The sequence below is a fragment of the Saccopteryx bilineata genome, chromosome 1 (genome assembly GCF_036850765.1).
Source record: "Saccopteryx bilineata isolate mSacBil1 chromosome 1, mSacBil1_pri_phased_curated, whole genome shotgun sequence".
NCBI classification, from domain to species: Eukaryota; Metazoa; Chordata; class Mammalia; order Chiroptera; family Emballonuridae; genus Saccopteryx; species Saccopteryx bilineata.
The window spans coordinates 404,885,481-404,908,875 of record NC_089490.1 but is presented as its reverse complement, the minus strand read 5'-3'; the positions used below and the strand labels follow the sequence as shown (position 1 = coordinate 404,908,875).

The window sequence follows — 23,395 nt, the reverse complement described above, 5'->3', positions numbered from 1 at the left end:
TAGTTTATCTCGTAATATATCTCTTGCGTTAGCAATACAGGAGACTATAAATAGGAAGTTAGAAATGAAAGTGAATGCTTTAGAGGAGGCTTTTATTCACATATGTAATGAGCTGTTAGCTATGAAAGCTAGAATGACTCTTAAATGCCATGCAGGATTCAAGTGGATATGTGTGACTCCTTTAGAATACAATCAGTCTATCATAGCATGGAATAATGTACAGAATCATTTGTTAGGTGTATGGAATAATAGTGATATTAGTTTAGATTTGAGAAAATTACATCAGCAGATACAAAACTTAGGACATTCAGGCTCTTTAGTCTCTGCCTCAGAAGTAGCTGATCAACTTGTTGAAAACATTAAAAGTATGTTTTCTATGCATAGCCTGACCTCTCTGGCTACTGATATAGGCATAATAATAGCTGTGGCAATTATCACTCTTCTTGTCCTTCCAGTCATGTTCCGACTCTTAAACAACAATCACAGAAAAACAACGGTGAAAATACAAAAGCTTTATTTAAATAATAAAAAAGGGGGAGATGTCGGGAGCCGATCCACTAATGCTGGCTAACTAGGTCACAGCAGGAGAAGATCCACAACTGCTGGTTGACAAAGTCACAGCAAAAGAAGATAGAGTCACCGCAGTAAAGACCAACAGCTGCGGGTTGACAAAGTCACCGCAAGGAAAGGCACAACGATACTTCCCCCTTTAATCTTTTGAATTAATCTGGCCTTATATTCCCCCCTTTTCTGGGTGTGTGCTATTATTTATGGCACAGGAATAATAGTACCATGCTTTCCCTGTAGATTTGTAATAATTTCTTTGGAAATGAGACAGAAGGTGTAAGTTCCACAGAAAAGCCTGTAAGCCCCTTGAACTGGGCTCATAGATATAAGAGGCTGGCTATGATATCCCTCGTAAAGGGTTAAGTTTGTAGGAGAATTTCTTCTTAATCATGTTAGAAAGAATAGATTGTGACTTGTGGATGGGTAGAAGGCAGTGGCTGTGCACAAAGCACCTTTCGGCCTTCACTTAATTCATCATTTTTCCTCCCTAGCCTTTTCATGTGATAGAGTAGCGAAACTTTCCTTTCTTTTTGCTTATTTAATCTGCAAATAGTGGAACACTCTAAGAAGAATATAGTTAAAACTTAACTAGTGTGTGAATATAGTAAATAAATAAAGTTTAACTAGACATAGAATCTTAGGTAAGGTGTTATGGAATGGTCCGTTGCGTGGCCTGGGATGGAAACGCAGTCAGCAAGAAAAGAATGTTTTGCTAAGAGAATTGTTTTATGACTGAAGGCAGTTGCTGGGCTTTCTCAGTGAGACACTCTCATGAGGTTTGTATACCTCCCCAAAAATTTCTTTCTTCAGATAATGAGAGGTATGGAAGGGCATTCATAGCAGCAATAGCAATTAATGTCTTCTGAAATTATGTTGCTACTAGCTATCTTGCAGGTGCACTCTATATATCTTTAAGTAAAAGTTACTCTTGATGTTATGACAATTTCTTAATAAGCAAGCCTTTTGAAGTCTTGTGAGAAAAGTTAGGACACTGCATAAACTCAAGGCCATTTGCCTGAGCAAGCGGTGGTCCTTTGCTACTCCCTAATGATTTTGTCTGTTAATCTCTCTCTGCCCCTTGACTCACACAACAGTAAAGTTGAGTTATTAGTTAGTACTAATCCTTTAAAAGCTTTTACCAATGTTATCGCTATTCAAGTTATTTTTTAATTGTACTTTGAATGATTTGCCACCTGATTTGTAGTTTATAAATATAAATTAACTGTTATCTGGATACATGTAAACATAGTGAAACAGAAGCAATGATTAATACCATGTAATTGTAACTTGGTGTGTGTGTATAAAAAAGGAGCTGTACTAGCATTTGGGAGAGATGCCTGACAGTAGATGCTAACTAGAGAATAAAGAGAAAAAAAAGAATTCGGCTCTCTCACTCGATTTTCGCTGACGCCGTCTCCTCCTGTGGGACCCCTGGATCCCCCCCGGGGCTGGACCCTGGCAGGCTTCCTTTTTATTGCTGGGGGCTTTAATGCTAAGTATTTTGTTTACTACTTTTCCGGTATTTTCCTACCATCTGAGCTCCATCGAAGTCCTGAAAATTTTACTTCTGTGCCTGGGGGTTGTATTTTTTCCGGATTTATTGTCCATCCTGCTCCTTTCAATTGTTCTACCAGTTTGTTTAAGTCTTTCTGGAGGTTTTCTTTGTTCTCACTGTATATTATTACATCGTCCATATATGTAGTAATTTTGGATTGGTAATCCTTTGGATTTATGCTGGATGCTAATAAATTATGTGCAATTGCTGGTGAATTTTTGTTTCCCTGTGGCAGCCTTTTAAATTGATACTGCTTTCCCTTTCACGTGAAGGTTGTAATTGGTCTGGAATCCTCATGAATGGATTTTTTTTGTTTTGTTTTGTTGGTTTTTTTTGTTTTGTTTTGTTTTGTTTTACAGGGACAGAGAGAGAGTCAGAGAGAGGGATAGATAGGGACAGACAGACAGGAACAGAGAGAGATGAGAAGCATCAATCACTAGTTTTTCGTTGTGGCACCTTATTTGTTCATTGATTGCTTTCTCATATGTGCCTTGACCGTGGGCCTTCAGCAGACTGAATAACCCCTTGCTCGAGCCAGGGACCTTGGGTCCAAGCTGGTGAGCTTTGCTCAAACTAGATGAGCCCGCGTTCAAGCTGGCGACCTCAGGGTCTCGAACCTGGATCCTCTGCATCCCAGTTCAACGCTCTATCCACTGTGCCACTGCTTGGTCAGGCATGAATGGGTTTTGCAAAGAACATATCCGAGAGATCAATTGCTGCCATACATTTTGGATTTTTTTTGGTAAGATGTTAATTACTTCTTGTGCATCAGGTAAGGTTCCATCTATACCAGGGGAATTTGTGTGGATGTTTCTAGAGTCTATGGTAATTCTATAGGTTCCATTGGCTTTTCTACTGGCCACACTGGACTATTCTATATATTATATGTGATCTTCCTGACTCAGCTATGTCTTCATCTATTAATTTATTTATGGCCTCTGTCACCTCTTGATGTCCACCTTTTAGTGGGCATTGCTGGGTAAATGAGACTTTTAAAGCTTCTGGTAAAAAATATGGGTTTTATTTGCAACTGTGCTAAATTTGTTTGAAATTTATGTAATCTTGGTGTATATATTTTTAGCTCAAATAAATATGGTAATATATCCATTCGTATAATATTTTGAAAATTTGGGTTTACATAAAAGGTTACTTCCTTTGTTAATTCTCTTTAATATATAATTCCATCTCTTGCTGTTGCTATTTATGAATTTCCTGTTATTCCTTCAATTCCAATTAATCTTTTTGAATTATATATTCCCCTGAATAAGGAGACTGGAGAACCTGTATCTCTGAGGAATTGTGTTTGAAATTTTTTACCACTATTTGGGAATTTTACTTCAAGGGTAACATAAGGTCTGTTATCTCCTGGTTTGTGTATAATTGTTCTGCTAATCTCTTTGTCATTGCTTGTATTTGCCGCCCTTGTTGTTCCTCGGGGGGGGGGGGGCATTCCAGTTTTTTGACTGTTTTTGCTGAAATGGGTTATTTATATTTTCAAGAGTCAAGAGTCATTGAGGTGACCCATCGTCCTCCTCTGTGGGAGGAGCGCAGAGCGCACTTCTAGCAGCTGTGGCTGATGCGATGCTGTGAGAACACTCCAGCACCTGAAACCCTCCCAGCCACACCCAGAAGGGAGCTCGCCCACTTTGAGTAAGGAAGTGACTCGGCGCTAACCAGGCAGCTCCCTGACCTTCTCAGCCATTGGCTCTGAAGAACACGCTGTAACACACTACAGGCTGAACCTGTGTGTATAAGCTAGCTTACTTCCTGAGTGAAGTGGGTCTGCGTCACTGAACCTGGGCCCTGGGGTCGGGTCTCTGCGTCTCCGTTGTCCTCACCCCCGGTGGGCCTTGTCCACACTCTTTTATTTTTTAAAGTCTTGTCCACACTTCTTTAAGGTGGACAGTCCTTCTATTGTAAGTTCCGTCCTCCCTTGAAAAGTGTCCTCCTACACGTCCTCCTTTTTAATATTGGAAGACTCGTCTGTAAATGTCCGTATTCCATCCAAGCAGAGTTAGTTGATCCATTGCTTGCGATGTGACGTATTTGCATCGAAATGAGGACTTTTTTCTTACAATGATCATTAAAAATTAATAGTGTATTATTGTGGCAATGAATAAAAAATGTTTCCTTTATATTGTTTTCTTCAATTTATTTTTGTCCTCCTTTTCGTTGTAGAAATGTTGGGTCATCTTAAGAGGCATGAACAGGGTCGAGAGACCTAAAACTTTCTGTCACCACCAGCCCCGGGGTCCAGGAAGTGACCAGGAAGTGACCAAGTGCAGACTGGCCCACCGGAATTCCCAGGAGCAGATGAAGTTTTCCCAGTTTCCTAGCAACAGGCAAGCTCAGCAGAAACTTGCAAAGCCTGTCAAATCCTCGGACTCCCTCTGTTGGGCAAATAAGTTTTAACAAAGGTTTTTCAGGTTTGCTTGGTTATATTTTGCACTGGCCTGGGCTGCATTCCCCATGTGTGCTGCATCTCTGCAAGGCTGCGTGCCCTCAGGACGGGGGATTGCAGACTGAGGTTACCTTCCTGCTTGGGAGGGGCCGTTGCTTTGCTAACGCTGGCTGGAGAAGGGGTTTTTGGCCCCAGCCCATTTGGCAGAAGGAGTGCAGAGGTGGAACTGGAGCTGAGGGGCCTGGGGAGCTCCGCTGAGGCTGCGGGGGGCCTCCGATTCCAGGAGGAGCCGGAGGATGCGTCAGGGCTCTGAGAGCTCTGAGCGAGAGGGAAGCAGGCTTCCCCGCCTGTTTGCTCGTCCGCCGGTACAAGACTTTAATAAACGGGACGTCCCGCCATGTTCTGGCCCCGCTGTTCCTTTACCATCTGCCCGGATCCAGTGGAAACCTGCCTGGCCGTGCCGGTGGTGGCTGCGGGCCTTACACCCTCCGATGGGGTGGACACTTTTTCGGCTCTCAGGCCATTTGTACCCAGACGTGTTAATCAAGCCCCTTGTTTTACCTCCCCTAGCTCTCCGTGATGTCTCTCCACAAACCAAACCCGTACGAAGGATGTGAGCGTTCTGGAGAGGGTTGCAGGCTCTGGGGTGGGGTGGCTCCTGGGCCAGCCTGCATTGGTGGGGGGCATGGACCACGCCAGTCTGAAAGGGCCTCAGGCGTGCTGTGCAGAGCAGCCTGCTCAGGTATCCCCATGCAGACTCCCACCTGGAGGGCCCCCTTCTCCGGCTCTGCTCTCCGGGGTGCAGTCCAGTCTGCCCCTCCTGGGCCCAGTCCCTGCCCCGCCCTGTCCTGGGGCCTTGGGGGGGTCTGGTCGAGCCCTGGCGCTGCAGGTGCCCGAAGGCTCCTTCCTGTGCCATTCGCCCCGGTTCCCTCTGGTCTCTCGTCCTTCATGTGCCGTAAGGACTGGGCCCGTCTGCCTTTGCTGTGTGGTCTGTAGCTCTCTGGTCAGCTGCTCCTACACCTTCTCCACTGGCCTCCTGGGGGGTCCCAGCACAGGCAGGCCCACTGTGGCCCCGGTATGGGTGATTTGAGTACCGGGAACAGTGGCCACCGTAGAACCGAAGCAAGGGCCCGGCTGGGGGCGAGCAGGGCAGGGAAGAGGGAAGGCAGTGTTGGGGGTGGGGTGGGAAGAGGCAGGTCAGATGGGCCTCGGAGCCTCCCACAACCCCAGCACTCCCTGGAGTAGGTCCTGGTGGGCAGTGCCGCTCCCGTGTTCTCAGCTGGCTCACTGGACAGTTGATGGGCCCCTCACGCCTGCCTGTGTGTCCCAGGAAGAGTGAGCCCGCTTCTCACTGCTCCCTGCAAGCTCCTCCTCCCCATCCTCTCCTGGGCCCCCTCCCTCTTTAAGGCCTTGGACCCCTCCCCTGGCCCTCCCAGCCCCAGGCAACACCCTGCTAGCATGGAGCTGTTTCCCAGGAGGACCCTCCCCTCCCTTGTGTCCAGAACTCCCCCTAAGAAAACAATACGTAACATACATGTTCCTTTATTTCAAGGAATGGAGCACAGACCCGTCCCCACACGGGGGGCCGGGGCAGGACAAGAACGTGGATACAGAAAACGGGGAAACGAGGCAATGAGCTCAGAGGGCATGCCCACAGCATAGTTTAAGGCTCCGTGGACCTACACGGGCAGGTGCTCACACACGCACATACCCGTGTGGCACTGGACACAGGGACAGAGGCCAGATGCCGCTCACTGCCTAAAATATTGCAACTGTGTTTATTTAAAAAGTGTAGGATGGGGCCCTGGCCGGTTGGCTCAGTGGTAGAGCGTTGGCCTGGCGTGCAGGAGTCCTGGGTTCGATTCCCGGCCAGGACACACAGAAGAAGCGCCCATCTGCTTCTCCACCCCTCCCCCTCTCCTTCCTCTCTCTCTCTCTCTTCTCCTCCCGCAGCCAAAGCTCCATTGGAGCAAAGATGGCCGGGGCACTGAGGATAGCTCCATGGCCTCTGCCTCAGGTGCTAGAATGGCTCTGGATGCGACAGAGCAACGCCCCAGAGGGGCAGAGCATCGCCCCCTGGTGGGCATGCCGGGTGGATCCCGGTCAGGCGCATGCGGGAGTCTGTCTGCCTGCCTCCCCGTTTTCAACTTTGGAAAAATACAAAAAAAAAAAAAAAAGTGTAGGATGGGAAGACCACGCATCAGTCGGAGCCACGTTGGAAACAGGTGGCCCTCCCCGGCCCAGGGCTGTGGGGCCAGCTGAGTCACACCTCCGCTCACAGCTGCCCACCCCACTTGCATGTCGAGGTGTGGTGGGTTCTTCACTTCTAACTGGGCTTCTGTCCACACAACAGGAAGGCAGAATAAAACCCCAGGACCCCTCTCAGGGCTCCCAGGGTCCCGCCCGAGGCGACACAGGAAGGGTGTCAGGAGGGACAGCAGGTGCATCAGGACCACGGAGGCCCTTAGGACCCCCGGCTTCTTCTTGCACCCCTGCTGGGCAGGGACTGTCCAACCCTGGGGCCTCCTCCTCCCCGCCCCCATCAAGTCCACACCCCGCGTGGCACGTGGCAGCTGCAGGGAGCGCAGCACATGATGAAAGTGGCATTTGGCTTGAGCGTCAAGGCCAGTGCTGGGCCAGGACCCTTCAGAGAGGCCAGCGCCTCCCCTAGAAGAGCCGGGCGGCACCCAGGTCCTTCCTGCCGTCCTTCTGCCGCCCGGTCCCTCTGCCCAGGGTGGCCGAGCTCGTAGTCTCTCCGCCTCCCCTAGAGGAGCCAGGCGGCCCCAGGTCCTTCCTGCCGTCCTTCTGCCGCCCGGTCCCTCTGCCCAGGGTGGCCGAGCTCGTAGTCTCTCCGCCTCCCCTAGAGGAGCCGGGCAGCCCCAGGTCCTTCCTGCCGTCCTTCTGCCGCCCGGTCCCTCTGCCCAGGGTGGCCGAGCCCGTAGTCTCTCTGCCTCCCCTAGAAGAGCCGGGCGGCCCCAGGTCCTTCCCGCTGTCCTTCTGCCGCCCGGTCCCTCTGCCCAGGGTGGCCGAGCTCGTAGCATCTCTCCGCCTCCCCTAGAGGAGCCGGGCGGCCCCAGGTCCTTCCTGCCATCCTTCTGCCGCCCGGTCCCTCTGTCCAGAGTGGCCGAGCTCGTAGTCTCTCCGCCTCCCCGGGGCTGGTTTAAAGTGCTGGGTGCTGCAGGGAGGGTGAGGGGGGCCAGTTCTGCAGCCACGGCCACGGCACCCCGAGGACTCTTAGGTGAGGATGTGGTTGATGAGCAGCTGACAGGCCAGGAACACGCAGAGCAGGCACCAGGCCCGGGGGCTCTGCAGGAGGCCGGGGGCCGCCGCCTGCCGGGCCCGCGCTGTGGAGCTCAGCATGGCCGAGAGGTGCCTGAGAAGGAAAAAGGATTCATTTCCCTCAAGTTCGTTCCTTCAGCAGGAATTTCCCCAACACCCTTCATCTGGTTTCAGGCCACGACTCCCCGAGTCCCCAACCCTGTTTGTCCAGTTCCATGAAGTTAACCCTTCCCCACCTCTTCCTCCCGGTGGTCCGGTCACCATCCCGGCCAATGAGGCAACACCTAGCTTAGGGCCTGCGTCAGAGACAAACACTGAACCCACCCCCTGCCCCCGAGCTTGCTGGCTGGCTTTCTATTTTTTTTTTAAATTTTTTTGTATTTTTGTGAAGTGAGAAGCAGGGAGGCAGAGAGACAGACTCCCGCATGCGCCTGACCGGGATCCACCTGGCATGCCCACCAGGGGGTGATGCTCTGCCCATCTGGGGCATTGCTCCGTTGCAGCCAGAGCCATTCTAGCACCTGAGGCAGAGGCCATGGAGCCATCCTCAGCGCCCGGGCCAACTCTGCTCCAATGGAGCCTTGGCTGTGGGAGGGGAAGAGACAGAGAGGAAGGAGAGGGGGAGGGGTGGAGAAGCAGATGGGTGCTTCTCCTGTGTGCCCTGGCCGGGAACCAAACCCGGGACTTCCACATGCCGGCCGACGATCTACCGCTGAGCCAACTGGCCAGGGCTGCTGGCCGGGTTTCACTAGGGGCCACTTGCCCTTCTGCAGAAGTTATTAAGATTGCGTGGCTGAGGTGTTTTGTCTTCTCATCTTGTTAAATTGCGACTAACACCTGTGAGGACAGGGGCAGCAGCTCAGCCAGACAGGATGGCACATCCCATCCTCCAGGGACGCAGGGGCAGGGAGGGAGGTGACTGGGGGAGGGCACCCCAGGGCACAGCGGCTGCACTGGCTTCCGGGGCACACAGTCCAGGGGGAGGGGTCAGGGCTGGGAAGCTGGACTCGCTCCTGTTAGGCCGGCTGAGGGAGGACTCACAGGTCTGATGCATTTTATAAGAAGTTTGTTCTTGCATCTGTGAAACAGAGGGGCTGACACCCTGTAACGTCAGCTCAGAGCTGCAGGAGGGGGTGTCTGATGGGGGGTTGCTGCAAGCATTTGCTGGCACGGGGTTGGTGCACCTGGACATGCTCAGATCAGCATCCAGGTTTGTGGCCTTGGTCACAGACTGTCTCCCTTTCCCAACCCCTCAGCCTCCTCCCGATGGCCCTGTCCCAAGGACACTTCCGGAACCTTCCGGGGTGGGGGGAGTTGTGTAAGGGGATGGGGAGGTTGGGGGAGGGGGGTGCTTAGTGGAGAAGCAGTTCTAGTGGGAGGCTGGGTGAGGCGAGTTTGAGTTTTAAAGGGACTTTGAGTTTAAAGGAACCCTGGACCCCAACCTAACAGCTCTCACCCCTGCTCTGAGGTTGAGCTGTGCCCCACCCCCAAACTCATGTTGCAGCCCTGACCCCCCAGGACCTCAGAATGTGACAGGATTTGGAGACAGGGCCTTTAACGTGGTGATGAAGGCAAAGTGATGTCCTTGGTGTGGTCTTAGTCCAGTGTGACTGGTGTCCTCGTAAGAAGAGGGGACCAGGACACGGACACACACAGGGAAGACCGTGTGGGGACACAGAGTGAGGACGGCCGTCTACACGCCCAGGACAGAGGCCTCAGGAGGAACCAGCCCCGCTGACACCAGGGTCTCTGACCAGCAGCCTCCAGGACGGGGACAGTAAGTGTCTGCAGTTTAAGCTGCCACTTGTGGGACTTCGTTACATGGCCATAGGACACTCTCACCCTGCCCTGACTCATGGGCTCACCCCTTCTCAGCACCACTCTCAGTACTGACTTCTGTTTTCCCTCTTCCAGCTCCCTCCACGCCCACCTGCATCCTCTCCCAGGAAGCCCTCCCTGACCACACAGGTGGCATTCCTTTCCCATTCTTTCAAGGGACTTGGCCTCCCTTTCTCTTGGTGCCTCCCACAGCGTCAAAACAGAGCAGTCTATTGTTACAGTGATATTCTGAGTAAGGGAAAGTCACAGGGGAGAGCTAGACTTTGAGTCCCTCAATTCCTAAACGCCTCAATCCTGCTCAATCCTACGTCCTGAACAGCCCGGAGCTAACAGCTACCGAGTGGTAGCTACATGCTGGGCTGAGCTCAGCCCCCTGCACCACCTTCATTCCGCCCAGGGACAGCGCTACCAAACAACCCATTTTACAGAGAGGGAAACTGAGGCACAGACAGCTTAAGGTCCCACAGCTAGGGAGTCCTGCGGCCCTGGACTGAGCCAGGAGCCCAGCTTTGGAGCAGAGCAGGGAATTGCGGCTCTGCCCCGCCCCTGGTGTGTCTGCTCATGGAAGGGCCCACGTGGCCAGGATGACCGGACAGGCCGGGGCCAGAGCCTGCCTCACAGGCTTTCCCTGTTCACACACACTCACTCCCCTGCCAAGGATGCACTGCGAAGGGTGTAGAAAACACAGCTGTGAATCCGGCGATGCCCAGGGGCAGCCCGTCCCAGCGCCTGCCCGGCTCCACGCTACCACTGACCCGGGCGCACGCTCCAATTCCCCAGGCTCTTCCAAGCCCACGGCCACCCGCATGCTCCTCTGACCTCCTTGCCCTGCCCAGCTCGCTGCCCAGCAGCTCAGGCCGAACCCCAGGCTGTCAGCAGGACGGCTGCAGCTCCCTGGGCCCCGCCCCACAGCACGCTGGCCGTCTGGTCCTGTGCCCTCTGACCCCAGCCCCGCGGCCCCAGAGAGGATACCTGTGGAGCTCCTGCTGGGCCTCCCGGATGGAGAGGATGGCCTCGTGCAGCGCCTGCAGCCGCCTGGCTTCCTTCCCGCACCGTGGGCAGGGGCTCCCGCAGCCTGGACGGCCGGCGGCCAGTGGCAGGACCAGGGGACCAGGGGGCACAGGAGGGCAGGGGAGAACAGAGCATGAACTGGGATGTCGGGGGCCAGTACGTGGGGTCCCTGGGTGAGCCCAGATCAATTTTCTGCCCTGTCTTATGGGAGCTAATGATACCAAGAGACAGGGAAAGGACCGAGGGACATTTCAGAGGGACCCTGGGCTCAGCTGGCCTCGTGCGTGCCCTGACTGAGGATCGAACCCACAACCTGGGTGTATTGGGATGGTGCTCTAACCAGCTGAGCTGGTTCCTAACAAGCCCTGGGAGACAGAGGGAGCCACCTGTGGCTCGTCCACTGCAGAGGCGGGGACAGAGCTGGGAGACAAAGGCCCTCCCACCTGTGAGGGCAGTGGTGGCGAGAGGCAGGGGTCACAGCAGATGGACACTGCACAGCCCTGACCCTCAGACCACTCACCAGCCAAGGGAGGAGCCTTCACCTTTGAGCACAGGGATGAGGAGTCCCGACCACCTCCCCACATGCCCAGTCTGACCCCGAGGAAGACCCCTGGGAGGACTCTCAAGGAAGGGGAGGAGCTTCCTCCTGGACACGGGGTGGGGGGGGTGTTTCTCTGGCCTTCCCACCCTGCAGGAGGGCCTGAGGGCTCACCGGGGACAAAGTCTCCATCACCATCTTCATCCGAGAGCTCAGGGCAGGACTCGGGCGTGGAGCCGCTGCTCTCGGTGACCTGGCTGTGGCCGGAGGGCTGGTCGCTGGCCTTGCGAAGCCGCCAGTCTGGGCCAGGCCCCTGTGGAGAGACAGAGATGCTGGGCTGGGAGCCCACACATGGGTGTCGCTGCCCAGGACAGCTCTAGAAGAGGCGGCTTGCAAAGGAGGGCTACTGGGCTCTGGTGCACAGGGGGGTGTGGGCCGCGGGGCCCTGGCGCGCAGGGGGGCGTGGTCCGCGGGGCCCTGGCGCGCAGGGGGGTGTGGGCCGCGGGGCTCTGGCGCGCAGGGGGGGGGCGTGGGCCTCGGGGCCCTGGCGCGCAGGGGGGCGTGGGCCTCGGGGCCCTGGCGCACAGGGGGGCGTGGGCCGCGGGGCTCTGGCGCGCGGGGGGGGGCGTGGGCCTCGGGGCTCTGGCGCACAGAGGGGTGTGTGGGCCGCGGGGCCCTGGCGCACGGGGGGGGGGTGTGGGCCGCGGGGCTCTGGCGCACGGGGGGGGGGGTGTGGGCCGCGGGGCTCTGGCGCACAGGGGGGGGTGTGGGCCGCGGGGCTCTGGCGCACAGAGGGGTGTGTGGGCCGCGGGGCTCTGGCGCGCAGGGGGGGGCGTGGGCCGCGGGGCTCTGGCGCACAGGGGGGCGTGGGCCGCGGGGCTCTGGCGCACAGGGGGGTGTGGGCCGCGGGGCTCTGGTGCACAGGGGGGCGTGGGCCGCGGGGCTCTGGCGCACAGGGGGGTGTGGGCCGCGGGGCTCTGGTGCACAGGGGGGCGTGGGCCGCGGGGCTCTGGCGCACAGAGGGGTGTGGGCCGCGGGGCTCTGGTGCACAGGGGGGTGTGGGGTGCCACAGGCGCTGCCCCACCCCTGCTGGCCTCAGCGCCCTCGCTGGTCATTGCGCACAACAGAGGGGGTGTGGGGCAGCAAGCCTGTGCCTGTCCCTGTGCCGCTCAGCACGCGGAAGCTGTGGCAGGTGGACTGGCCACTGCACAGGGGCACCGTGGACGGCACCCCTGGCTTCCCCCAGAAGGAGCCTCCTGTCCCCCCTGGACACTGGCTCCGCCTCCTCCTGCCCAGGCACGTCCCCGCTGCCCTAAACCTCAGTCTCTGCCTCTGTGGAATGGGATCCTGTGCGAATACCACGGGCTGGCTCTGGGAGCAGCGGGCGAGGACCAGCCCACCTGCACGGTGCCCCGCACACGGACTGTCCAGCAACTCCAGGGGTCTCAGGAGCCGTGCTGGTGAGGGCCACCGGGGGCCCTGCTGGGGGGCCTGAGAGTGTGGCGGGCAGGGAGCAGAGAGGAAGGAGGGCCAGGCAGGTGGGAGCAAGGCTGGTGGTGGCGGCCACACCTGCAGCCTGTCTGTCCCTCCCATGACTGAGGACGCCCCGGCGGGGGCCCTGGGTGCTGACCTGGTGCCGGGGCCCCGGGCCGCCTGCTGAGCGGGTCTGGTGGGTCGGGCTCTCCCGCTGCAGGGTGTGTAGGACCCCATCCTGCTCATACTGGGCAACGTCCTTCAGGGGGTCCCACGGGCTGCGGCTGGGGGTGCAAGAGGGTGTCTGTGGGCAGGGGCAGTGACCCTTGGGGGAAGGGACTCCATCCCAGCCACAGCTCTCCCCACAGTGACTGCTGCCTACACCTGTGTGCAGGGGCCACCTGTGTGCAGGGGTCACACAGCCAGGGGAGCCCCTGTGTGACCCCCACTCCATCACTCGCCCCTCAAGGGGAGCAGAAGCCCCTCCTGTTTCTCGGGCCTGGGGTCTGGACGGGGTGGGGGCAGCTGGCCGGTCCAGTCCACCGCAGGGCCCCCTGGGCCGCCACCTGCCCGCACTCACTCCTCGAACCGGTAGCGCCACTCCTGGGTCGTGGGGTCCAGGTGGAACAGCCGGGGCGTCCAGGGCGTGAGGCTCTGCTGGCGCTCCCGGGCCCGCTGCCGCTGCGCCTCCTCCAGGGAGAACTTCTCCTGCGTGGCCTTGTGCTGGTCACCCTCCCGGATGGCCCTGCTGACGTGCTGCCAGAGCCTGCGGGCGGCACCCGCTGAGCCGGGGGGCGTGGCAGCCACGCCCTCTGCACTGCAGGGGAGGCTTAGAACCACCTCCACTTGGTTGCCCCCAGTGACAGGGAGCTCACTCACTCTCAGGGCACCGTGTCTCCTGGGACAGTTTAATCGCCACAGAGGGTTCTTTCCTAGGCCGAGCTCACACTTCCTGCCAGTGGGGGCCCTTCCTGTGGGGCTGCTGGTCACTGCTGACAGTGCTGGCCCCAGAGCCGGTGCTGCCCCCGGCCTCACTCCTTGTCCCTCCAGCTGCACCCCTCCCCTGTCCTGCAAGGGGTCCATCCTCCCTGCTGGGAACATCCTGTGAACTTGCTCCTAGTCCCGAGGCCCTGCCCACTCGGAGGGCAGCGGCCCGCCCGCCCGGCTGTGCCAGGCTGAGGGCAGCGGGCTCTCTCGGGCGCCCGGCGGCCTCACCTCTCCGACTCCAGCTCCGTCTGCTCCTCAAAAAGCACCGTGCGCCTCTTCAGCCTCCGCCCGCGCACCTCCCCGCTCGGGTTCCAGAAGAGCTCGGGGCCGCCGCGCCCCTCCTCCTGGATGAACACCTCCCTGTCCTGCGCAGGCGGCCCGGCGGGGGTCAGAGTGCAGCCCCCTCCCCCCCACGGCCGCCCCCATGCCCAGCGGCCCGAGGGCGGCCCCTCACCCAGTGTCCAGAGAGGTGCGCCAGGACCTCCTCCCCCGACGCGATCTTCCCCGAGATCTGGTTGATGCTCGTGCTGCCCCCAAAGAAAGGCTGAGGGGACAGGCCCCAGACGGAGGCAGGTGAGGGGCGGCCTCTCCGCAGACCCTTGCACCCCTCGGGGGGCTGGGCGGAGGAGGCCCCTGCCCGGGGCGCGTCCTTGTGGGATATGAGTGGGAACCCTCACAGGGGTGCAGGCTGTCACCCCCAGGGCACGGGAGTCCAGCTGGGAAGGGGCCCAAGCTAGAGGCAGCCACACTCAGCCAATGACTCGGTCTGAGCTCCAGGATTCAGGGGTCCGGCCCGGCCTACAAGCCCCTGCTGTGGGCCAGCCGTGGCTCCGCTGTGTGGCCTATGGGCAGTGCCTTCCCCTCTCTGGACCCCGGCTGTACCATGGGGGATCCCAAGAGTGCTGCCCCATGTGCACTGGCTCAGGAAACCACCTCTGGGCCTCACCCCTCTGCAGCCCCGGCCCCACGGTCCCCACGGCCCCCACGGTCCCCCGGGGCCCTGAGTGGGCTGGCGGGTGCCCCGGCGGCCAGCGCTACCTTGAGCTTGAACTCCAGCTCTGCTTGGAGGTTGTTCTTCTTGCACTCGATGTTCACCCTGCCGCCCAGCTCCATGGTCATGGTGCCGTACAGGATTCCTGCAACGCAGCCGGGGTCGGGGGTCAGCGTCCAGGGCCCTGCAGCGTCCTGACCCAGCGACGACGCTGACCGCGGGAGGCCGCATGACTCCGGAGGGCAAGAAGTGGGGGGCAGAGGACAGGAGCGGCTGGGGCAGAGCCCGGCCCCTCAGTGTCCTTATCCCCGGGGAACAGGGTCTCCGCCACTCGGTGCTCTGCCCAGGAGAGGCCCCGACCCCGCCTCACGCCCTTTCCTGGGCCACCTTCGCTGGGCACTGTGGGTCCTGCCCAGCCTGGGCTCCTCCGGGCAGACGCAGACGTCTCCCGCTCACTGCTGCACCCGGGATGAGCCCAGCTTGTTACTCTTTAACTCAGTGGTCCCCAACCTTTTTTGGGCCACAGACCGGTTTAATGTCAGAAAATATTTTCACAGACCGGCCTTTAGGGTGGGATGGATAAATGTATCACTTGACCGAGACAAGCGTCAAGAGTGAGTTTTAGACGGATGTAACGGAGGGAATCTGGTCATTTTTTAAAAATAAAACATCGTTCAGACTTAAATATAAATAAAATGGAAATAATGTAAGTTATTTATTCTTTCTCTGCGGACCGATACCAAATGGCCCACGGACCAGTACTGGTCTGCGGCCCGGGGGTTGGAGACCATTGCTTTAACTGACACACGTATCATTTAATTAAGAAGGAGAGGATACACCTTCCATTCCCGGGCACCCAGAGCACCTACTGTGATTAAAAGAGAAGGGACAGAGCCTCCCTGAGACAAGCGGGAATGTGGTTACAATGTGTCTCTTTCACAGAAGAGAAAAACAAACTGAAACAGCAAAGGGCTGGAAAGACCCCCCACGTCTCTCTGTGCCCAGAACGGAACCACCCGTGAGGGGCTTTCCTGCTGCCTGGGGGTCTCTAGCGTCCACTGAGCGAGAGTGAGGGCAGCGGTGGGCCGGGTGGTCTGAGAGAGACCCTAGATTTCTTTGACTATACCTAAACTATGCCTAGTCTTACAGTTTAGGCTTTGGAATGAGGTATTTTTCATTTACATAACTGTAAAAAAAAATTCAAAAAGCAATTCCAGCCCTGGCCTGTTGGCTCAGTGGTAGAGTGTTGGCCCAGCATGTGGATGTCTTGGGTTCAATTCCCGGCCAGGGCACACAGGAGAAGGCGCCCATCTGCTTCTCCACCCTCCCCCTCTCCTTCCTCTCTGTCTCTCTCTTTCCCTCCTGCAGCAGAGGCTCCATTGGAGCAAAGTTGGCCTGGGCGCTGGGGATGGCTCAGTGGCCTCTGCCTCAGGCGCTAGAATGACTCCTGTTGCAACAGAGCATCGCCCCCTGGTGGGCATGCCGGGTGGATCCTGGTCGGGTGCATGTGGGAGTCTGTCAGCCTCCCTTCCTCTCACCAAATAAAATAAGTAAATAAATAAACAAATGAAGCGATTATGAAAAAATAAAGTCCATTATTTAAAAAATAAAAAGGAAGAAGTCCAGACTCTGACAGGCTGCAGTGAGACTGCAGAAGCACGGAAGAGGACAGACCTTCCCAGCAGCTCTAGAGGAGGAGCACGTCGTGACCACGTGGGCGGAGCCTGTTGCTATCCACATGGGCGGAGCCTGTTGCTATCCACCACAGTGGAGGCCAGGAGGCCACAGAGCAAGGGCGCCCGGAGAAGAGGGAAGGGTGACCATCTGCCCGCAATTAGTCACTGAGGGGTCAGGATGAAGTAAGACACTGTCAGACATACCAGGGCCAGAGTGTTCAGTGCCCAGACGCCCTCCCTGCGGGGGCAGCCTGGGCTCTGCCCTCCGGGATGGGGACCGTGAGGACTCTCACCTTTGCAGTGGGCGTAGGGCATGGTGAGGGTGTAGTCCTCTGCCCGGTTCAGGAAGGTGAGCGTGGCCTTGCCGTCCAGCAGAGCTGACAGTGAGTTCCCTACAGAGATGGGGCGGGGGGGGGGGGGGGGCGGTGAGTGGAGACGGACCCTCCCTCTGAACCCAGGGCCCCACCCCTGAAATCACAGGGTCTGAGCTCCCTTCCCACAGTCCCCTGCTGTGTCGCTGCAGGTGGGTCACTTAACCTCTCTGAACCTCGGAATCTGAGAAAGCCCCACCCAGGTCACACATATCACGGGTCCTGAGCAGTCAGCTAACTTGCCACGTGTTAACAATGTCTATTTCCATCATGGAAGTGGAGAGCCTCAGGGTGGAGGCTGGGAACCTTTCTAACTAGCCTGCGCCCCTGCTATTTCAGCCCCCCTCTCAGTGGAGGGGTGGGACTCTGGGCTGAGGTCGCAGCCACAGTCAGTGGCGGGCGGGCGTGCAGGGATGGGGAGGTGGCAGTGCAGGTGTGTCTTCTGCTAACTGCTGGGCACCAGGAGGTGCTGAGCACACCTGCCCGCCAAGAAAACGGTTAAAAAAAATTAGTACATTGAAAAACAAAATTGAACGTTTCTGACCACCCACGGTGCCAGGCTCTGGAGAGACAGTGCCTGCCAGAACTTTCTGTGACGGCAATAATTTTCTACCTGTGCCGTCGGACACGGTGGTCACGGGCCACATGGAGTCTGAGCCCTAGTCACGTGGCTGTCACAAGTGAGCAGCTGCACTGTATATTTTGTTTGATTTTGCTTTATTTATTTATTTATTACAGAGATAAGAGACAGAGAGAGAGTCAGAGAGAGACAGACAGGAACAGAGAGAGATGAGAAGCATCGATCATCAGTTTTTGTTGCGACACCTTAGTTGTTCACTGATTGCTGTCTCATATGTGCCTTGACCGCGGGCCTTCAGCAGACCGAGTCACCCCTTGCTCGAGCCAGCGACCTTGGGTCCAAGCTGGTGAGCTTTGCTCAAACCAGATGAGCCCGCGCTCAAGCTGGCGACCTCGGGGTCTCGAACCTGGGTCCTCCGCATCCCAGTCCGACGCTCTATCCACTATGCCACCTCCGGGTGAGGCTGATTTGCTCAATTTAAATAGCACGTGCGGCCAGCGGAACCCAACTGGACTCAGACTCAGACCCTGCCTGACTGAGCACTTTCCCGCTCTCGTGGCCCCTGAGTCGTGGAGGCAGGAGGGACATGCACGCGGCCACCGCCATGTGAGAACATGGTGACCACGGAATTCGGGAGCCCAGCCCCATTTCCTCAGGCCCCGGGGCCAGCCGAGCCCAGGGGCCCCTCACCGTAAAACCGGGACTTGGCTGTGATGCTGCCGTTTATACAGAAGCCGTCCTTCCGGTTGCTGACGTGGAAGGCGGACACGGGCGGGTGGTGGGACACCTGTGGGCACAGAGGTGGCTTCTGGAATGGCCCCAGCAGCAGGCAGCCTCAGGGAGGCAATACCCCGCTTCCCTGCCCCCTTCCATCCCATGCCCCCACACTCCAGACGGCCAGGGAAGCCAGGCCTGAGTCCTGGGGCCCAGAGCAGACTGCAACCCCCTGACCGGCCAGATCGCCCCAGGGGAAGGGGGTGCCTGGTCCCCCTCACCCAGATGGCCCCGGGGGAAGGGGGTGCCCGGTCCCCAAGGGAGTGCCCAGCCCCCCTCACCCAGATCGCCCCAGGGGGAGGGGGTGCCCGGTCCCCCTCACCCTGCTGCCACAGGCACCTCCTGGGAGGATCCGGAGCACCCCCAGCGGGCGGAGATGGGGCCACCGGGCAGCCTGCACTGGGGTCCGAGCCCCTGTCCACTCCGGCCCCCACAGAGCCCAGCACTGCCTGGGGACCCTACCTGCTCTGCGATGTAGAAGGTGAGGCTGCTGGTCTGGGGGTGGGGCCAGCTGCAGCGGAAGGTCTCCCCCAGAATGGGGTTGTAGGGCTTCTTGATCCCCTGTGGGCGACAGGCGGACAGCCCGTGTGAGGAACCGGGGAAGCGGCCAGGCCGGGTGGGAGTGGACCCGGGGCACACGTGGCTGCTCACGGCTCAGAGGCCTGTGCCCTGCGGAGGGCTCCAGAAGGGACGGCCTGGCTCGCCGTCTGGGGACACTGTGCTGTGCCCATGGTTTATTTATGTTCTGGGCAGACAGTCTACGAGGTGGCCTGTCCACCTCTCGTTCTCAGGGGGGACTGAGACCCTGGCCAGGTCATCCTTTCCCAGGACTCTGGCCCTGCCCACCACTCCCCACCCCCTCCCTCTGCTTCAGCCAGCCTGGTCACCCTTCTCCGCCCCGAACAGGCCACGTCCAGCCCCACTGCCGGGAGACCCTGCAGACTGGGGATCCGGGAGTGACAACTGTCCGTGGAATGTCCTTCGGGTCCCGCCTGCGGCCTCCTGCCAGCTCCTCTTCTGCCACTTCACAGGTCCACCTCTGAACGGACCCTGCTTTGACCCCCGTCCTGTCTCAGACAGCCTTACGGATGGAGCCTCCTCCTCTGAGCAGTCCTCCTGGAGTGCCCCCTCTGCCCTGTGCTCGGTGCTGCTAAGGGTGTGTCACACCAAGGGCCCCCAGGCATTGCCAGGAGACCGGTCTCCACCCCCAGCCTGCTGTGTCACTCTGGGACTGTCCTCTGCCTCCCGGAGCCTCAGTTTCCCCACCCGCACAGTGAATTGTGTGAAGCCAGAATTGTGCTTTCAAACCAGAGAACCCCAGGGCTCTGCGGTGGGGTTGGGGTCCCGGGCAGGGACGCAGGCCCCTCCTGTCACTACAACCAGAGCCCCCCTGTGCTCATCTGAGCTGCAGCTTGGGGCTGTCAACGGGGTCCCACGACTAAGAGCCATGGGTCCCAAGGGCACCCTGAGGTGCAGGATCGAAAGCCCCTTTGCTGCCCCACTGTGTGCGGCAGCTGTTTCCTCGGGGTCCTGACCAGGCCAGGGGGCCCCTCGGCAGCAAGCCAGGGCCTGCACCCCATCTCTGAGTGCCGGGGGCCACTGTGGGGGTGATCGGGATCCTTCAGGGCCGTGTGGGGTACGGGACGGCCCAGGGACGTGGGGTGGGCGCCAGGGGACCGGGCTGGGTGGACCCCTTGCTGGGCCACTGTCTCCCCCCCATTCCTCACCTTGGGCTTCTTGTAGAAGCCGGACAGGTACCAGCGCAGGACGAGCTTCATGCGGCTGTAGGCGTCCTCCTCCAGCGCGGCCCTGGACGGACAGACCCGCGGGAAGCTCCCTCACTCCAGACCGGGGGGTGCTCCCGCCCTCACCAGCTCCCTCTGCTGGGGTTTCCTAGCCCCCGTGGCCCTTTGCACCCCTGCAGCCTGCATGTCTCGGGGTGCACAGAGGGTGCTTGGCGCTGAGCCCTCCTCCACGCTCTCCCTTGCCGGCTCCTGGCTCTGGCCCTGAAGGAGCTGCCCACCCTCCCGCTCCACCAGCTCCTCCTGGGGACTGGGTCCTGGGAGACTGGGTCCCCCGGAGGCTGAGCCCGCAGGGACGGAGGACGAGGCTCAGCCCCGAGCCCGGGGCCCCTTCTGGACACCTGGGAGGGGCGGGCAGGGCTGAGGGGCCGGAGAGGGCGCACGGGCCGTGCGGCGCCCCCCCGCCCACCTGGAGAGCAGGTCGGCGTGGCAGTAGTAGTCGGAGAGCTTGCCGAGGAAGGAGCGCGGCTCCAGGACGAAGGTGGGCAGCACCACGCGGGACAGGTCCATGCCCGGCCGCAACTGCTTCAGCAGCAGCCACATCAGGCTGCGGTTCTCCTCGGACACCGTCTCCACCTGGGACGCCTCGCCCAGCTGCCGGCAGAGGGCCCGGGTCAGCCCGCCCGTGGGGCTGGGCAGGGGAGGGCCTGGTGGGACCGCACAGGAGCCAGGGCTGCCCGGAGGGGGGGCTGTACCCCCTGGCCTGGCCCCGCCTGGCCCTGACCACTGCCCTTCCCAGCAGTGTCTCCACCCTGCTGGCCCAGGTCCACTCCCCCACAGCCTCCCCGGGCCCTGCCCCCTCCAGCCTGGCCCACCTGCCCCCCCCCCCCCCCATTCTCTGAGTCCTGAAGCCCAGGTGACTCAGGTGACGTGAGCGACAGGGGTGCCTCTGGCCTGCACTTCTTTGGAAAGGGGCCCTCACGTGTCCAGGGTCACATGGCTTGGGGTCGGGGCTGTCCTGAACCTTACCCACCTTTCCTGAGACGCTGTCTCTGACCCTGCCTCCCATCCCAGACCCCACACCCCAGCCAGCAAGCCACAGGCTTGCTTGTTTGCTGCTTTGGGGCCGGCGACCTCAGAAAGAGTCCCTGAGGCGGGCCCTCGCCAGGGGTGCTCCCAGGAGAGAAAATCACAGCCAACTGCCAATGCCACACCCATGTCACTTCCTGGGAGTCTCAGTCTTCCTGGCACCCCTGCTGGGAGCCTGTGAGGCTCCAAGCAACAGCCTGGGACTGCTGCCCTCAGCCAGGCTCCCCTCAGCCCACAGCCTGGCCCGAGCCCCCAGGGGGCCTGCGCAGGATTCCAGGGAGGCAGGAGACCCCGGCCCGAGCCCCCAGGGGGCCTGCGCAGGATTCCAGGGAGGAGGCAGGAGGCCCCGCCTGAGCCCCCAAGGGGCCTGCGCAGGATTCCAGGGAGGCAGGAGACCCCGGCCTGAGCCCCCAGGGGGCCTGCGCAGGATTCCAGGGAGGCAGGAGGCCCCAGGCTGCGGGGCTCCCTTCCTTCTTCCTCCACCTCCTCCCTGCAGCCCGAAGCACAACCCTGCTCACCCCTCTTTACCGAGGGGACAGGTGCCTTGCCCAAGGGGATCAGACGCAGGGCCACCTGTGTTTTTGTCCCAGATGGTAGCCATCCCCCCCCTCCCCCAGGGGAGCAGCAGAACAAGGTACCAGCTGCCAGCCCTGCTCTGGGGTCTGTCACTGCCTTGCTGGGCTGCCTCAGACAAACGGCTGTGCCTCTCTGTGCCTGCACAGTTGTGCCTGAGGCCCAGGGGCACTCATCTGAACACAGCACACCTGGGCACCTAGGAGACAGGGAGGCCCTGGACGAGGGGGCCACGCATGACCCCCATGAGCGGAGCTCCCTGATCTCCATTTCCAGACCCCTCAGGGTTCACGTGGCGGCAGCCACAGCTGAGACCCTGCACCCCTCCACTCCACCCACTCGCGTTAGCCCTGCCCCCTCCACACCACCGAGGACACCCCGGGGCTCACCTCTACCCTGTGCAGTCACCCCCCTCCTGCCCCAGCCCTCAGCACAGCCGTCCCTGCGACCCCTGCACGTTTCTCCCTCTCCAGGTCCCCCTCCCCCCTCCCTGGGTTTCTCCTCTGTGCTCACCCTCTGGAGACTGGGGTGCCTCGGCCCCAGGCCCCTCGGGCTGCCCGCTCCCCGCCCTCACGTCCAGCCCGTGCTCCGAGCCCCAGACCCTCATGTGCAATAGCATCTTCCCCGGCAGTCCACACTCGGGACAGTCCTGTCCCCACCCCCAGCCCCCGGCTCCTCCCAGAGCGCCCTCCTCAGAGTCCGCCTGGGACCCTCCGGTTGTGTCCTGAACCCCCACTTCTCCCTTCCTATCGCTACCAGCTCCGAAGTGCCAGGGTTTCTTCCTGACAAGAGCTCCTCCCTAGGGGTCCCCGGGTCTACCTCTTCCGCGAGGTCCCCCGAAAGCCTCACCTGGACCCCGGCGGGTCCCCAGCCAGAACCCACCATCGGGGGAGCCCTCGTGGCCCTTGGCTGTCCCGACCCGCCTGTCCTCCTAGCTCCTGGGACGCGGCAGACCCTGTGAGCTCTCCCCACAGGGACACCAGACGCCATGGCTGTTTAGGGACAGGGACAGCGGACAGGGTGACGCGGGCTCTCACCTCCCCCAACTCCTCCTCATGGGCCTGCTCCACGTATGTGGTCCCCCGCGGTGCCGGCCCCCCGGGGGCCTCTGACTGGTCACTCCCGCTCTCATTGGTCTTCCGGCTGTGGTCTGGGGTCTCGCTGTCCGACTCCTCGGCGACCTCTCTCTCCGACTTGTCTGAGAAAGCGTCGTTTTCCAAGGAGGACCCGTTCAGTCTGGAAGGCACCGCAGGCCCCTGGTCACAGGGGAGGCCGGGCACTGCGACCTCTGGGCACCTGCCCCCCCACCGGGGCACTGCGACCTCTGGGCACCTGCCCCCCCTTACCGGGGCACTGCGACCTCTGGGCACCTGCCCCCCCCCACCGGGGCACTGCGACCTCAGGGCACCTGCCCTCCCTTACCGGGGCACTGCGACCTCTGGGCACCTGCCCCCCCCCACCGGGGCACTGCGACCTCTGGGCACCTGCCCCCCCCCCCACCGGGGCACTGCGACCTCTGGGCACCTGCCCCCCCACCGGGGCACTGCGACCTCTGGGCACCTGCCCCCCCCCACCGGGGCACTGCGACCTCTGGGCACCTGCCCCCCCCCACCGGGGCATTGCGACCTCTGGGCACCTGCCCCCCCACCGGGACACTGTGACCTCTGGGCACCTGCCCCCCCACCGGGACACTGCGACCTCTGGGCACCTGCCCCCCCACCGGGGCACTGCGACCTCTGGGCACCTGCCCCCCCCCCACCGGGGCACTGCGACCTCTGGGCACCTGCCCCCCCCCCACCGGGGCACTGCGACCTCTGGGCACCTGCCCCCCCACCGGGGCACTGCGACCTCTGGGCACCTGCCCCCCCCACCGGGGCACCCCCCCCAGGTACCCCCCACCGGGGCACCCCCCCCAGGCACCCCTCGCTGGGTTTAACTGCCTGTGCAAC

At 60.1% G+C, this 23,395-nt stretch overlaps 1 protein-coding gene across 3 annotated transcripts in view; it reads right to left on the bottom strand.

Annotated features, from left to right (window-relative positions):
* Positions 1-6,049: 6,049 nt before the first annotated feature.
* The window catches only part of OSBPL5 (oxysterol binding protein like 5), a 54,329-nt gene continuing 36,983 nt past the window's right edge, over positions 6,050-23,395 (bottom strand). For all 3 annotated transcript variants that reach the window (XM_066252303.1, XM_066252302.1, XM_066252301.1), the window contains exons 9-22: positions 22,484-22,682; positions 20,254-20,438; positions 19,770-19,851; positions 18,505-18,603; positions 17,959-18,055; positions 16,611-16,709; positions 14,689-14,786; positions 14,105-14,194; positions 13,879-14,015; positions 13,244-13,429; positions 12,821-12,947; positions 11,365-11,503; positions 10,614-10,716; positions 6,050-7,896 (exon numbers count right to left, since the gene is read on the bottom strand). In XM_066252303.1, coding sequence (XP_066108400.1) covers positions 7,758-7,896; positions 10,614-10,716; positions 11,365-11,503; positions 12,821-12,947; positions 13,244-13,429; positions 13,879-14,015; positions 14,105-14,194; positions 14,689-14,786; positions 16,611-16,709; positions 17,959-18,055; positions 18,505-18,603; positions 19,770-19,851; positions 20,254-20,438; positions 22,484-22,682 — 1,780 coding nt within the window. In that variant the 3' untranslated portion in view covers positions 6,050-7,757. The remainder of the gene's footprint in view (positions 7,897-10,613; positions 10,717-11,364; positions 11,504-12,820; positions 12,948-13,243; positions 13,430-13,878; positions 14,016-14,104; positions 14,195-14,688; positions 14,787-16,610; positions 16,710-17,958; positions 18,056-18,504; positions 18,604-19,769; positions 19,852-20,253; positions 20,439-22,483; positions 22,683-23,395) is intronic.